Consider the following 15,933-nt stretch of genomic DNA (forward strand, 5'->3'; position numbering starts at 1 on the left):
TAAATAATGAATTGCGGTAGATTCGTACAAAGAGCAACAACGTTGTCTCGGTCATTTGCCTCAAAGCAACAACAAACATTGCGAGCAACAAACACCAAATTAAATACATCATCTTCACAGTTAAATATCAAAGTTGCCAGCGTCAGTTCAATCAAATGCAACAACATGCCAAAATTTACACCAATCAATATAAACATATCAACACCAAATCTATTGAATAGTAGCAACAACAACAGTTTACTGTAAGTCTCAGTGTTTAATCAGTTGATCATCATCCTATTATCTTTTTGATTATTTATTCTCTCTTCCTACAATTGTACAGAGTGGTAGCTAAAAGAAATATATTATCGAATCCATTGGGTTTGTTGGAGATCGCTGTTTCAGCTTCAAGTGGTACGTATAGAAATTGATAGTACAACAAATATTCTAGTAAAACAGTTGGATTTTTAAAATTTAATAACATTGTTTATCTCTTTCTCTTTAGATTCAGATGATGATGGACGATAATCAGCAGCTTATTCTCAAGATTATTCAGTAATGTCTCAGTCCCATCCAATCGTTTCGTTTCGTTTTTTTTGCAACCAACAAAACAACAACAATTGAAGTCTGTCGACATGAAAGATAATTAAGGGAATAGGCGTCCTAGGTTTAGGTTAATAATAATATATAATAATTTAATAAAATCAATTTCAAGATATATACAATTTGTAGATACATCACACCAACTTTCTCTTCTCTACCTTTTTTACATTTTATTTTTAGTTTTATTTTTAGTTTTTTTTCATATTATATTACTTTATTTTGTTCCACGAGTTTCCATCACCGTGTCGAATTCCTTTGCTGAAAGAATTCATTGTCTTCTGAAGTATGATTCTGCCAACAAAACATTTATTTTTATCAGATGGAAGATCAAAAAAAACAACCCCACTCACAGCACATTTGCAGCAGAATGAAATTTATTCTATTTTTTTTTAAATTAATAAAATTTAATAATTATATGTCAAGGTTTAATTGAGAAGCTGTAAAATATACTGTTGTGTGTTGTTGTAGTTATTTTATTATTCTATTATTCTATACATTCATAGACAAAACAAGATGATGAAATCAATTTTAGTTAAACAATTTGGTGGTGTTGAACAATTAATAATCGGTCAGATCGCCAAACCAGTTCCAAAAAAGAATGAATTACTGGTGAGAGTGAAAGCTTTTGCTATCAATCGTGCGGATATTCTACAGCGTCTAGGAAAGTATCCACCACCTGCTGGTGAGTCGGAAATTCTTGGTTTGGAGATGTCCGGTGTCGTAGAGAGTGTCGACTCGGAACACTCTGGAAAGTTCAAGGTCGGTGACAAGGTGTATGCGCTGGTCGGTGGTGGTGCCTACGGACAGTTCTGTACGGTCGATGCCAGCAATGCCTTGCACGTACCCGATCATCTCAACTTTGAGAAAGCCGCTGCCATACCAGAGGCATGGTTGACTGCCTACCAAGCGATGTATCTCGTCGGTAACTACAAGCGTGGCAACACCGTGATGGTGCATGCCGCTGCCAGTGGTGTCGGAACTGCACTGATCCAACTCGCCAAGGAAGCGGGTGCACCAATCATCATCGGTACCGCCGGTTCCGACGAGAAGACAAAGATCATCAAGGAACTAGGTTGTACCAACACCATCAACTACAAGAACACACCATCGTTTGCCACAGAAGTAGAGTCTATCACATCAAAGCGTGGTGTTGACAATGTCTTTGATTATGTAGGTGCCAACTATTGGAATGACAATATGAAATCATTGGCATTGGATGGAACAATGGTAATTCAAGTATGTATCGAGATCTATCAATTTGTATTCATTTTATAAACTAATTGGTTTGATGTTGTATACATTAATATAATAGGGTACATTATCGGGACCAGTTGTTAAAGAGAATGCTATTATTGGTACTATTTTACAAAAGAGATTAACTATTAGAGGATCTACACTGAGATCTAGATCAACTGAATATAAAGCAGATTTGATCGATAGATTCGATCAACATTGTACCAATTTATTTGCCAACGGTACATTGAAACCAATCATCGATCGTGTATTCAATGTCGATGAGATTCAAGAAGCACACAAGTTTATGGAAGGTAATCACAATATTGGTAAAATTGTTGTAAGAGGTTTTGATGATTAATAGTTATAACAAAATCAAATCAACAAACCAATCAATCAATCAATCAATATATATACAAAGCAAACATATTATAATAAACTATAATATATTCTTTTTTTTTACTAATTCTATGATCATTATTTATATTGTCTTATTAAAAATAATTTATTCATTATTAAATGAATAACTTATATATATATATATCTCTATAATAATTTTATTTATATAACTAATTTATTGTTTATCTTTTGGTGGTTGAGAAACAACAACTGGTGCTGTAGCATTGCTGTTGTTGTTTAATTGATTGGTTTGTGTCTTGTAAAATTCGAGAACCTTTTTGCTTCCCTTTGATACCAACTCTGGGTAACAGTAGTACATTGATGCACCGAAACCAAGTGCAGCTAAAGCTGGATCCTTAACAGATGGAACTAAACAAATAAAACAATGACAACATCAAGTAATGCATTTGTTAGTAATAAATCTATCGTTTCTAATTATCGATATATTCAATAGTATTTTGATATATTGATTTGCTTGTAGTTATTTCTTTTCTTTACCTTTCTTGAATAAAATGATTGGTAATAAAGTTGCAGATGCAACGATGAGAAGAGGTGGTGATCTATCGACGAGATCGACAGCTTTTCTGTAGTTATCTCTAATTGCTACTACATCGACGGTATTTACGAAACCTTTAGCAGCTGATTTGAATCCATTATCGATCGCATTGTTTAATTCCTATGATTGTAGAATGTGATTAAGATTCATTAGATTCAAATTTTATATGATGATGGTTGTCGTTGTTAACTATAATAACAACTACATATCAATTGCTCTTCTTACTTACAGGGATTGTATCTTTAGTGGTTTGAACGAAGCCAAGTAATGATCTAACGATTGGTGTCATAACATTCTCATCTTCTCTCTTTGGGAGTGAACTCGATGGTTGTTGTTGTTGTTGTACAGCAGTGTTGTTCTCAACATTGGTACTCTTAACAGTACCTGTTGATTGGAAGTTATTTGCGAATGGTTTATATGAATCTGACATCTTTAATCACTACTGATTTTGGTAGATCATTAATCAAGTAAAAATGTTTTTGCATTTTCAAAGTGATTTTTTTAAATGATTTAAAAAAGTTTTTAAAAAATTTAAAGAAATAAAAATTAAATATGGCTATCCTTTGATGACCAGGTCCATCAACCAATTAAATAATAATAATGAAAAATCAGAATTATAGTAACACTGATCTTTTCATTAAATTACTACAATCGGTGGTTCTAAAAAAAAAAAGATATTTCAATGTGTTAAAGATATACATGATCATCTATTTACCGATATATCACTACGTTGGTATGATCTTGGTTACTATGATAAGAGATTATCAAGAAGTGGATAGTAATAACAAAGCAATGCGACCATCAAAACGTTTAGACATTTATATTTAAAATCATTACCGTATGCATTGGATTTTGGATATTATGAAGCGTTAGAACTCATGCCTAATGAGTTTACACATCGTAGGATTGACTATTCCAATCTTCAGTTGATAGAATACCTTCACAAGAATGCTAGTTACTGTTTCGATCACAACGGTTTTAATGTAATGAACGACGCCTCCTTTATATGCTTAGAAGTAGTGAAATTTCTTCATTTCAATCGAACTGAAGGATACTCGTCCAGGGCTATCGAGAATGCCGCGTCCAATTTCTCCATTACAATAGAACAGAAAGAAGCAATGAAAATGCAATACAAATCGCAGCAATCAATGGACATTTCCATGTACTCAAGTTCCTTCTGGAGAATACAGCCTGCATCGAAAAAGTGTGGAATGATATGATACCGATTCTATGTAGAAACGGTCACTTGGAAATCATCAAATATCTTTTGGAGCACACCAATCAAATGATTACAAATCAACCTATTATAGTAGCATCTTCACACGGGCACCTATTGTCAAATTCCTTCATGAGAATACTACACTTGGCGACAAGTGATTATCGGGCAATGAATTGGGCAGCAGATCATGGCCATCTCGAAATAGTAAAGTATCTCCACTATAATAGTTATTGGAAGTTTGAATGCTCTGTCCATCAGCGATAAGCAAATTCCAATCATTAAATTCCTTGATCAGAATAGAACTGAACACTTGAGTCAGTGAAAATGAATAGCATATCTTTGTCACAAAAAATCATATGATTTTCTATCAAGACTTAAGCTTATCAAGCAATACAATCTTTAGCTATTACATATAATTACTATTTCATTTTAATAGATCATAATCACTTTCCATTTTGTAAAATAAACATAAACAAAATTATATGTAACATTGTTTTTTTTTTTTTGCCTTTACAAATTACTTTAATATATTCTATTTTTTATTTTATTTTTTAACTACCATGTAATAATTGTTTTTGATTATGACTTCTCTGTCTACTAAAAGTTTTATCTCAAAAAACCACCATTCTGAAATGTGTGTCTTTATAAAGACAAACAAATCAAATATTAATATTTTTGATTCAATAAAAAGAAAAATAGATTTTACATAGAAATCTGGTGAAAGATCATGTTGTATATAAAGTGATCTATAAATATGACGTGATCATATTTGATTATTCTATATTTTTATTTTTTTAATAATGTTAAAAGTAAAATTTGTTTTTATAATAATATTGTTAATATCTATAGTTAAATGTGATAATAGTAAATATCTATATTATTTAATTTCGTAATAATATTAACAAATTTTTATTTTTTTGAAAATCAGATGTAGATCCAACTGTAAAACCAACTGTAAAACCATCATCCAATAATTTAACACCACTTGACAATATACAAGATGCTCTCGTACCAGCAGATTCTGTCGCGTTGCCAATAGAAGAGCAGGATATACCAATAAGGAATATAATGTCTAGATGGGAATTTTAAAAATAAAGTATTTATCCACAGACAACATAAAAATAATTATAAAAAAAGAAAGAAAAAAATAAATAAATTCTTAAAAAATTCTTTGTAAAATAGTATAAGCTCAAAAAGATCTGATTTGATGATTTGCTTGATATCTTTTTATTAAAAAATCTGCAGGTATTCCAAAATTGGAATCAACTAATTTGATTTTTTTTATTAAAGGATTTTCAATTTTTTTTAATCATTCATATAATATTTAAAATGAGTGAAGAACAATCTTTAGATAATAATATTAATTATAACATTAATCGGTTATTCAATGAAAATGGTGAGAATTGGGATCTTAAATCATTGCCACTCCAACATTTACAAACTATTGATGCAATCATTGCCTATCCTGATGACCTTCAACTGTTTGATAACAAATACAATGTTGAAATTATTCATAAGATAATAAATGTAAGTAGATTTTTGGATATTATAGCTTATGAACTTGTTAGTATCGATACTAACATGAGCAACCATTGTTTGTTTGATCATCATGTACAAAAAAGTATATAGGCAACAAGAGGAATAATTATACGATGAGTGAACGAATATTACTTAACAAGCTATCGTTATACCTCAGAAGATACTTTAGTGTTGAAAATCATAGAGTACCTCACCCTGATTTCCTACAGTTCAACCGTTCACTCTTTAAAAATATAGATTCTATCAATAAGCTGTATGCAGTGTGTGAAACCAATGAACTTCTATCCGTCATCAACATTTACTTTAAACACTATTTGGATTCGATCAAATCACTCGATAGCTTTGAAGATGTTGATGTTAATCTAATGTTTTATCTATACAAAGTCAGTAAACAGCGAAACTTCCTAAAATATATTACTCTCGAATCAATCTGTATAGATAGAATTAACAATGATACTACTCTATCTGACACCGTTAGATTCAATCTCATATTGATAGTTATGTATTATAAAAGAACATTAATTACTGATTTGCATCAACATCACCAATTAGTATTAGAGTATGTAATATATATATATATAATAACCAATCCATCCATTATTTAATATTAATATAAATACTAATAACAAACTTTATTATTATTATTATAGAATGATTATTAAATTAATGAGTAGTAAAATGAATAGTTATTATCATCATCAACTATCAGTATTCAACGAGTATTTCAAAGTAAATGAAAGTAACATGCTAGTTGTTCAAGAGTGTTTCAAACAAAACAGGTTCAAATCAACAATGGATTTCATTTATTCAACATTCTATAGATTTATATCTACACCAGAGGATATTTATAAGCAAATTTCAAAGTTGGGATTGGAGTCGCACTACTATCTAATGTTGGCGCTACCAACTAGCTACCTAAAGGAGGAAAAGACTGCCAATCATTTCATCAAGAATATTTCCTTTTCTAACCTCGATTCATTCATACTTCCTTATCTTTATCATCAGAAAGGTATAGATATCCCTGAAGCTCTATACGATCACATAGTCAAGATATCTCTAAAGTTTGAAGATATCATCAAGAGCATGGATATCGCAAGCAAAATAGAGAGATATCATCATCCTCGATTTCAAGAAACCATCGTCCAATCGTTTGTTTCTCTTTACAACCAAAAGAAAGATCCAATGTTCATTTTGATTTCATTTTATCTAATGACAGGTTTCCGATCATTGTCTTCCAGTTTTAGTGTTGCTACTTTACGTCCACATCTAGATGTCATCGCACCAACCTTTGTTAACAAGACATTGTTTATGTTACCTCAGTTTCAATTGCAAAAACATAATATTGAACTATGGACTTTGGTATCAGTATTATTGAATAAAGAGCAAATCTCCCTCTTGCTCGAGAAAGCACCGGTCGACATGCAATTCAAATTTGTCCTATCAACAAGCAATCCATATCAATCGCTTGTGACACTGCTTCATATTCTCAGAACAACAGTGGGATCAACCGAGGGGTTGAATCAAGTTTTTAAACAACTTTATTTACAGGTCGACAATTGTCAGTATCTATTGGAAGCATTGTCATTCTTTTTAGATAATAATGTTACTAGTTTATGGGATGGTATGCATCGATATAAAAATCTTTCATTGCTAATGGAAAAACTAAAGGCAAATGGTCGTGAATATTTCGATAAGTTAATCAAAGTTATTCAAGTCAATCCTTATATCAATATCCTGTTGAAAAACCAACGTCAAAAAGATAAAGAGTTTCTCAAATATATACCAGATTCAAAATACTATATCGATGAACAACAACAACAACTACAAGACAATCATTTAGTAAATAATAATGTTAGTAATAATAGCAATAATAATATTTGTATCGAAAGTAGTGCACCACCAACCATCATATTAAACCCTGTCATTCTAAAGTATATTATTGAACTGGTAATAGTACAGCCACACAGTAAGAGCAAGTGGTTGGTGGAATTGTCTACGGTTTCCAAACTGTTCCATCAGATATGTTCAAAGATTCTATCTAACGGTGTCAATCAAAGAGTTAAAATCAAGAGTTCCATCGGTCACATCGGTTCAACATTCTGTTTATTCAGTAATCCACCACTTCATCTTAGGAGTATAGAGTTGGAGTTCATTCCCCGTGAGCATCTTCATTCATGTTTGGAAAATCTAGAGTCGCTAACTCAATACTTTTGGATGAATCAGATGTCCTATACAACTTTTAATATCCATATGATCGAAGCAAAGAATCTAAAGCATATCAAATTCTATGAAAAGATATACGAGTTTGAAAGAATAGGTGTTGAATGTAAAGATCTTTATCGAATGGTTGAATGCACTCTCAATCCTTATGATAACACAGACACAGACACAGACACAGACTCTCACTCTGACATGGCCGTACAATCAAGTGAATCTCACTTTTTCCAAGTGTTGTTAGATCACTACAATAATGATAGATTACAATCGATCGAGTACGATTCATGTCGCTCCGGTTTGGAAACACAAGCTCACTACCACTCTCTTCCATTGTTGTCGCAGCTCAAGCATCAAAAGTCAATCGATGTAAATGCTTCGCTTGACTTTTCAGATATTTCCTTCAAGATTGGAGCCAAGGATACTGAACCTCTTACCAAAGTGGTGATGAGCGATCTAGATATGCTGTTTCTAATGGATGCCAAAATTAATGGTAAATCTGTAAATTTCAATCCACTTACGATGAACACCACCAACAATATCCACACACTATCAATCTGGTTCCTAAAATTCGATAACGTACAAAGGATATACCGACTCCTCAACGATATCTTTGAAGCAGTCTCCAATTCAGAGAACAAATCGATTAAATACCTAGAGTTGACAATGTGTGGCACGCCAATCATGAATCAACATATGATTTCAAACGAACTCGTAAATACCTATAGCTTTAAATCAACTTCAGATCCTCTAACTTTTTACAGATCATCATCGACCGAAGTCTGAAGTTGATTTAAAAATTTAAAATTTAAATAAATTTTTTTTACAAATGCATACAAAAAAATTAATGTTCATTTTTTTATGCGAACACACTCAAAAATGCTATGGCATCATGGTGCAATTTTTTACATGTTTTTTTTGGAGATCGAAACTTTATATTTTCTTTTCAATTATTGTTTGATCGATCAATTAGAAAATAGTATTAAACAAACATAACATTTTAATAGTTAATAATATATAATAATATATATATAGTTATATAAATTTTTTAAATGCACTCTTGTCAATGTACATTTTGTAAGAGTGATAAATCCGATGTTGATAAAACACTTAGTTGTGCACTAAGATATGGTGCATTCTATAAGGTACCAGTATCATTCTGTCCAATATGTTTCGATGAACTGCAACCAGCAACTACACTCAAAGATCATGCGCAGGTTTGTTCGGCGTTGGGTCTGCGTTGTCCGCTATGTAGAGAGGTCATAAAGGAGCTTCCAACCATACATCTGTATCGTTGTCTTCACCAACAGTGCTCGACACTCCCAAATTGTGGATATCGAGATTGTAAACAATCAAACTCTTCGAACATTAGTAATAACAGTATGCAACCACAACAATCACAACAACAACAACAACCACCACCACAACAACAACAACAACAACATCAAATGCCACAACATCTTATTCCACAGCCAAACAAAACACAGCAACAACAGCAACAACCACAAATGCCATCCTTATCAAACCTACCGAATATGAATATCATGCCAAATTTACCAAATATATCTAATATGCCAAATATGAATGTACCAAATACACCAAGTATGACACAACAACTATTATCACCACCACCACCACCACAGCAACAACAACAACAACAACAGCAACAACAGCAACAGCAACAACAACAACAACAGCAGCAGCAGCAACATTCAAAACTTGATAATGGTGGAGCAGCAACTTCTCTGAGAGAGATTTTTAATCCTATGCCAATGCCAAATGGATCGATGAATCCAATGGATCAAATGCAATTCCAACCTCCACAACAAATGCAACCTCCACAACAAATGCAGCCACCTCTATCACAGTTACCACTACAGCAACCTCCACAACAAACACCTATGCCATTCCTACAGGAGATGATCGATTCAATGCCAACACCTAGCATGTCAGGTCCTCTATCCAATCAACTGATCCCACTTCCAGAAACAAGTCCATTCTACAATAGTTTTAATCAGCTAGATATGCAACTCCGACAACAAATTCAATTACAACAACAACAACAACAACAACAACAACAACAACAACAATTAAACGGAAACAGTAAAGATAAAGATAGAGCAGACAATCGCGGTGAAAGAGTCAGAGAAAGCAGAAGTAGAGATAGCAGGGATCTTGAACGTGAGCGTGATCGTGAAAAAGAAAGAGAACGTGAGCGTGAGAAAGATAGAGATCGTGAAAGAGCTAGAGATCACCGTGATCACAGAGATAGAGATAGAGACAGAGATAGAGATAACGACAGAGATAGAGACAGAGACAGAGATAGAGACTACAGAGATAGATCAAGAGACAGAGATAATAGAGAAAGTAGAGACAGAAGAGATAAAAGAGATAGAGATGACAGAAGTGATGATGACTATGATGATTCAAGAGGCGGTGGTTTCAGAGGTAGAGGAAGAGGTGGTCGAAAAATCAGAGGTGGTGCTTTCGGTCGAGGAAGAATCGTCACACATTCTTAATAATATATTTAATAATTATTCAAATGTCATTAGCATTAATAAATTTAATAAAATAATTTATTTATCATTTGAAGCTAACTGGTTTTAATTCGTTTTGAATGAATGATACCTATTAAAATAAATAAAAAAGTGTGAATTTTTATTTATAAAATTAATTGGTCTTTTATACTTTGTATTTTACTTTACAAAAAACCTCTTGGTTCCAAACCATATGGGTAATGAGGTTTTTCAGAACCATCAATATTTGAGTGAGAGTTTGTACTTAACAATTTGTGGTTTGTTCCGCCAACTTGTTCTTTGCATTCGATGCATTTACCTACTTCCATTGCGCCACCACAATTGTCTATGTAGTATAAGTGTCCGTTAGGACAATTAAACCAGTGACCAGCTGTGAATCCACTCATTTTAACAATATGACTTGCTTCGTTGTGTCTGATTCTTTCTTTAACCTTTTCAATGACCTTCCAATTTTCATTGACAATATCTTTATAACGTAGGATATTGGAAAAGATAAGTTTTTTACATATTGGACAGCCCTTTACACCAACTATCTCATCTTTTGTTTCCATGTATTGGTCGAATGATGTTACTTCAAACATATGATCGCAATCCAGTTGTATGAATAACTCATTGTCATCGAAATCCTTCAAAGTAATTAATAGTATAGGTTCAATCTCCTCGGGATCGCACACTTTGCATTTCTTAGTACAAAATTCACCTTGTAATCCCATACATTGATGACCACAGTTGAGTAGCTTCTCACATGGAACTGTTATTCTTGGTATATCGCATGGCTCTCCGCACTGCTTTGAACAACGGATACCATTTGCTGTTCTGATACATTGTTCTTTGCAAGGAGTACATTCCTCAATACATAACTTCTTACATCTACAATGTCTACATCGATTGGGACAATTGCCCTTGCAATTAAAACACTCCTTTCCACATCTATGACCTGGACACATATGACCACATATTAAAAGTTTTTCGCAATTCTTTTCACACACAGGATGAACAACTTTCCAACCTCTAGTAAATAATCCAACACTGGTTCTTTCTATAGTGTGATCTTTACAAGTTCGTTTACACGGATGTCCACATGGAAGTTTTTCCTCACAAATGACATTACAAACATTTGTTTCGTCGTGGCAGGCATGGGTGAGAGAGTGTCCACATTTCAATGTAGTCTCAACTGGAGCCATACATTTACTAATATCACATTGTCCACAGAGATGAGATCCATTGCAATCATGTCCACAATCTCTATCTGTTCTTTCACAAGGTGAAGTGCAATAGACGGAGCTATCATCAGCGTAACAATACTTTTGAGCAGTATGTCCACATTCCAATATAGTCTCAACTGTGGTCTTGCAAGGTCCACAATTATTATTGTGACAGTGGGATTGGCATTGATGACCACAATCTTCATATACCTCTTCACAATAATGCGAACATATAACAGAGTAGTGGTCCAGATCATGTGTATGGCAAGATCTAGGACATTGGTGACCACAATCTAAACGAGCATCACAATGTTTGTTACATCCACCTTCTGGAACATTGTCAAAGTCTGCTGCTGTTCGTACTTCGGTGATGGTATCCGGATGATTTACGCAAACCAATGGAATGAATGTATCGAGTTTCTTCTCTTCTTTGAGTTTACTGATCAAGTTGACCCAAAGATCGTTGGCTTTGGAAAGCAGTTGTGAGTTACCAACGATATACATTGCATTTCTTGCTCGAGATAGTAATACATTGATTCTGTTTTCAATCTTCAAGAATCCAGTGCTTCCCTCATTGTTTGAACGAACCAATGAAAGAATAATGAAATCACGCTCTTCACCTTGGAATTGATCAACTGTTCTTATAGTAATTCCCTCCAGAACAGGATTTTTCTTTGCTCTACTTCTAATCAGTATCAACTGACCAGTATATGGTGTCAATATGGCAATGTTGTTTGGTGAATAGTTGTGTTGGACAATATATTCTGCCAAGCGAACTACAAAATCAGCTTCAAATATGTTTGATTTGCTGGACTCGTTGGAATTCTCCATGTGACGATGATCCAAGAAGAATACATTCGATGGCATTCCATCAACTTTCTGCACTTTTATGAATCTTTCAATTACAGATGGATGATCAATGAGATGTGGATAAACTGGTTTGACAAATTGAGAGATATTGGGAACCATTCTTCTTTGAATTTCAAGAGTTTTGAAACCCATTCCATTCTTTACGATTCTTTCAAAGAGTGACATGCCAAGATTGTATTTCTTTGAAAGTTGGTAGACTTGTGATGAAGGTTTCAATTGCTTGTGATCACCAATCATGATAAGATGTTCAGCTGATGTTGTTAATGTAGCTACTATGTGTGATTCCAATACTTCTGCTGCTTCTTCAATGATAATGATTCGAGGTTTCACAGCTTCAATAACACGTTTCAATCTACTGGCACCTGTAGTTGTAGCTGCAACCACATCAGCACTCTTCAGAGCAATACGAGTCTGAACTCTCTCCCAATCCAAGAGAACTCCCGAGAGATACTCGTAGCGAGACTTTAGATCATTGAGCTTGCTCAAATACCAATGTATCTTCTGCTTTTGCCAGTGACGGTAGAGCAATACTCTTTGATCTAATGGAAGATTTGATATATCATACATGTCTTTAAAACTTGTGGACTTTTGCTCTATAATCCATAGTGGTAAGCTAATATCTATCTCCTGAACCTCATCCCTGTGTTCCTTTTGTTCCTTGTGTCTTGATCCACCAAAATCAAAAATTCTACTTTCAATTAGCTCCTCTACCATCTCTTCATCCATTTCATCTTCTTCATGTAGTTGATCTTGTTGTTTTCTTTGTTGTTTGGGTATAGGAAAAGATTGATGAACTTTGGTGTAGGTCGAATTTTGTTGATTTAAAATAGGTGTGCAGGAATTCAGCCATGCATGGATTGATGCTTTACCTCTGTATGAAATTGATTCCAAATGATAAACGTTCTTCAGGTTACGAAGGTCTTTGAAGGTGAGCTTGCCTGAAACTGCTACCATTCTATTCAAAGTATTTCTAATCTCTACAACAATACCATCCATTTCATTGATATATTGGTATTGAGATTTTGTTCTTTTGATATGATTTCTGATATTGAATTGCTCAAGATCAGGATCTTTGCTTCTGTTACCAAGCCGAATGATATTCTTGGTTGTATTTAGACAACCTTGAACAAATTGATCCAGAGCATGGTTCGTGTAAGAGATGAGTAGAACTGGACCATCTCTATGTTTGGTATGTCGGTGGAGAAGCTCAAACAGTTTCAAACCAATAAATGTTTTACCAGTTCCTGGAGGTCCTTGAATCAGTGAGACTTCTGTATTCAAACAATGTTCAATTGAATTTAACTGAGATTGATCGAGTTCATCTAGTTTGGTTGGAAACGATTGAATTTCATTGGATATTTCATTTTCCCAATCTTCTATTGATTGGTTATCATGCTCCACCACATCGAAAGTTGATAAAAATTTAATATATGGATTCTTGAGAATATAAGCAGGTGGTTTTGTGTCGATGCTACAGTCCAAGAGATATTGTTGAAATGGGATAGTGTCTACATTGATATCCTTAAGCGACTTCAAGACATTCTTGTAGGCTTCAAAGTAAGAAGGTGATTCTATCATCAAAAATGACTTGGTAAAAAGAGTTGATAGGATATTCTTTCTAACAAATCTTCTACGTGATTCATTCCTTGATAGTTGTACATAAACGTCGAAAGCGTCAGGCTTCTCATTTCGATAACCGTTTTCGTAGTCATAGTCATTGTCATAATCATCGTCAGAGTGATCATCATTATACATTTCGAATTCTTCATGAATGTGCTCAGGAAGTTCGTGAGGATGAATAGAATGATTCTCTTCAAGTATAGAGATAGTAATTTTGGGATCACTACCTCTTTTTGGACGATCTTCAACAACAGCCCAAATGACAGTATTGAAATTATCACAACTTAGTCCAACCAAGGAACCTTGTAGTAATCTTGGATGTCTGGACCATTCAATTGGTTTGTTTGGTTTAAATTTAATGGTATATGACAATGAACTACGCGTACAACTTAGATCTATAAAAATAGTTAATATAATTATAATCTTATTTTTTAACTAAATATTTAACTTACTCTTGAAAACTACATCATGATAGAAATACTTTGATGATTTACCGGCTTCAAAGTCATCAAGTGCTTCTCTCATTGGTTGAATAAGATCCTCACGGAGTAGACAATACTGAGTGTCAAGGTACTCCTCAGCGGATTCATACTTTCCAACCTTAAGAGCATTTAGCTCTGGCATGTTAGATCTCAGCTCTTGCTTGGAAGGAAATATCGATAGATCGTGATATCTAATTGGAATATTGCTATTATTATCACGTTTTTCCATCTATTTTAGTTGTATTAAATTAATATTAATAAACTTTATATAAATAATAATAAGTAATAAAGTTTACCTTTTCTTTATGGAAAATTTGTTGTTGTCTCATCCTTTGAATTGGTTTGAGTATATCGGGATCGTTGGACTGACTACATTGGTTTTCCAGCAGTTCAAGTGGAAGTAGGTTGTATGCTTGAGAAGTGAACTTTTGGGTGATTACCAAAAATAAGTGAATACAATTCAACTGTAATTCCTTTTGATTCTTGAATTGAGAGGAGCTTAACAAACGTGGAAGATTGGAGAAATGACCAATAAAGTTCGACTTCATCAACTTTTGGTACATTTCATTGACTGCAGTATCTAACAAACTGTCTTGTAATGATTTCTGTGAAAACAGCTCTATTAACAAGCACATCGTTGAAATCTCAAGGTTTGAGCGACCTAGTATGTCCTCTAGGGCCAACTTCGACATGGGTAGCTGCAGAACAACCATCGGATCTTCATCGAGCCTCTTCATATCTTCGATTCTCTTTCTAAGAAATATAGAGATACCAGCATTGTCCGTGAATGGTTTGTAATCTCTCTTTGTATCTGTAGTTGAAGATTGCAAAGTAGATGTTGATGTTGTTGATGTTGATTTAGATGATGAAGTTCCACATGTAGTCCATCCTTCTTCATCTCTTACATTAATATTAATAATTCTGCTACTACTACTACTACTAAACAATTTGTTTCTTTGAGTTTCAAATTTAGATTTTCTGCCAATTGTGACGATATCTAAAGATGAATACTGATCTTGAGTGATAGATTGTAAAGTCACTCCATTAACCTCTTGTTCCTTGAATGTGGGAACCAGTACTGATAAATCTATTTCTTCAAGCCATTTACAAACTTCATCTATCGACCACTTTGTTGCATCAGTCACTGGTTTTGAAAATGATTTGATTTTTTCATAAGAAGGATCTAATTTAAAAAAAATCAACCATTAGAAATTTGTTTTTTTTTTGAAAAAAATAAAATAAATAAATAAAAAAATAATTATTATTAACTTTAACATATAAAAAATTAATAAAATAAATTATAATAAAAAATAATAAATATTACCATGATAAAAATCACAATTATCCATTTTTTTACAATGTCCTTGTTTCCAATAAAGACATTCTTTTTTGGGTCTATTAAATCTACTAATCATTATTATACTATAAACAATATGTTTTATACTAAAAAAATAAATATTGTTTTATAATTAAATGT

The 15,933-nt window shown here is 33.3% G+C and overlaps 6 protein-coding genes across 6 annotated transcripts; 4 read left to right on the forward strand and 2 right to left on the reverse strand.

Annotated features, from left to right (window-relative positions):
- Positions 1–6: 6 nt before the first annotated feature.
- Positions 7–2,176, forward strand: PPL_09284 (NAD(P)H-quinone oxidoreductase; the record flags this gene model as incomplete). The annotated part of the gene is made up of 4 exons (XM_020580081.1): positions 7–242; positions 323–393; positions 1,115–1,818; positions 1,895–2,176. 4 exons carry the CDS (start codon positions 7–9, stop codon positions 2,174–2,176), a joined length of 1,293 nt encoding a protein of 430 aa, XP_020429914.1.
- A 213-nt stretch (positions 2,177–2,389) lies between these two features.
- On the reverse strand, positions 2,390–3,200 carry PPL_09285 (uncharacterized protein; the record flags this gene model as incomplete). The annotated part of the gene is made up of 3 exons (XM_020580082.1): positions 2,390–2,583; positions 2,713–2,890; positions 3,000–3,200. The coding sequence occupies 3 exons, from the start codon at positions 3,198–3,200 to the stop codon at positions 2,390–2,392; spliced, it is 573 nt and encodes a 190-aa protein (XP_020429915.1).
- Positions 3,201–4,118: 918 nt separating this feature from the next.
- PPL_09286 (uncharacterized protein) lies at positions 4,119–5,078 on the forward strand (the record flags this gene model as incomplete). The annotated part of the gene is made up of 3 exons (XM_020580083.1): positions 4,119–4,193; positions 4,700–4,721; positions 4,918–5,078. 3 exons carry the CDS (start codon positions 4,119–4,121, stop codon positions 5,076–5,078), a joined length of 258 nt encoding a protein of 85 aa, XP_020429916.1.
- Positions 5,079–5,318: 240 nt separating this feature from the next.
- Positions 5,319–8,547, forward strand: PPL_09287 (uncharacterized protein; the record flags this gene model as incomplete). Its single annotated transcript, XM_020580084.1, has 4 exons — positions 5,319–5,516; positions 5,669–6,087; positions 6,179–8,235; positions 8,507–8,547. The coding sequence occupies 4 exons, from the start codon at positions 5,319–5,321 to the stop codon at positions 8,545–8,547; spliced, it is 2,715 nt and encodes a 904-aa protein (XP_020429917.1).
- Positions 8,548–8,794: 247 nt separating this feature from the next.
- PPL_09288 (uncharacterized protein) lies at positions 8,795–10,261 on the forward strand (the record flags this gene model as incomplete). Its single annotated transcript, XM_020580085.1, has 1 exon — positions 8,795–10,261. The coding sequence occupies one exon, from the start codon at positions 8,795–8,797 to the stop codon at positions 10,259–10,261; it is 1,467 nt and encodes a 488-aa protein (XP_020429918.1).
- A 182-nt stretch (positions 10,262–10,443) lies between these two features.
- PPL_09289 (NF-X1-type Zn finger-containing protein) lies at positions 10,444–15,805 on the reverse strand (the record flags this gene model as incomplete). The annotated part of the gene is made up of 5 exons (XM_020580086.1): positions 10,444–14,369; positions 14,427–14,685; positions 14,753–15,075; positions 15,229–15,639; positions 15,781–15,805. The coding sequence occupies 5 exons, from the start codon at positions 15,803–15,805 to the stop codon at positions 10,444–10,446; spliced, it is 4,944 nt and encodes a 1,647-aa protein (XP_020429919.1).
- Between the last annotated feature and the right edge of the window lie 128 nt (positions 15,806–15,933).

This window comes from Heterostelium album, assembly GCF_000004825.1.
Source record: "Heterostelium album PN500 unplaced genomic scaffold PPL_scaffold9, whole genome shotgun sequence".
In the NCBI taxonomy this organism is placed as follows: Eukaryota; Evosea; class Eumycetozoa; order Acytosteliales; family Acytosteliaceae; genus Heterostelium; species Heterostelium album.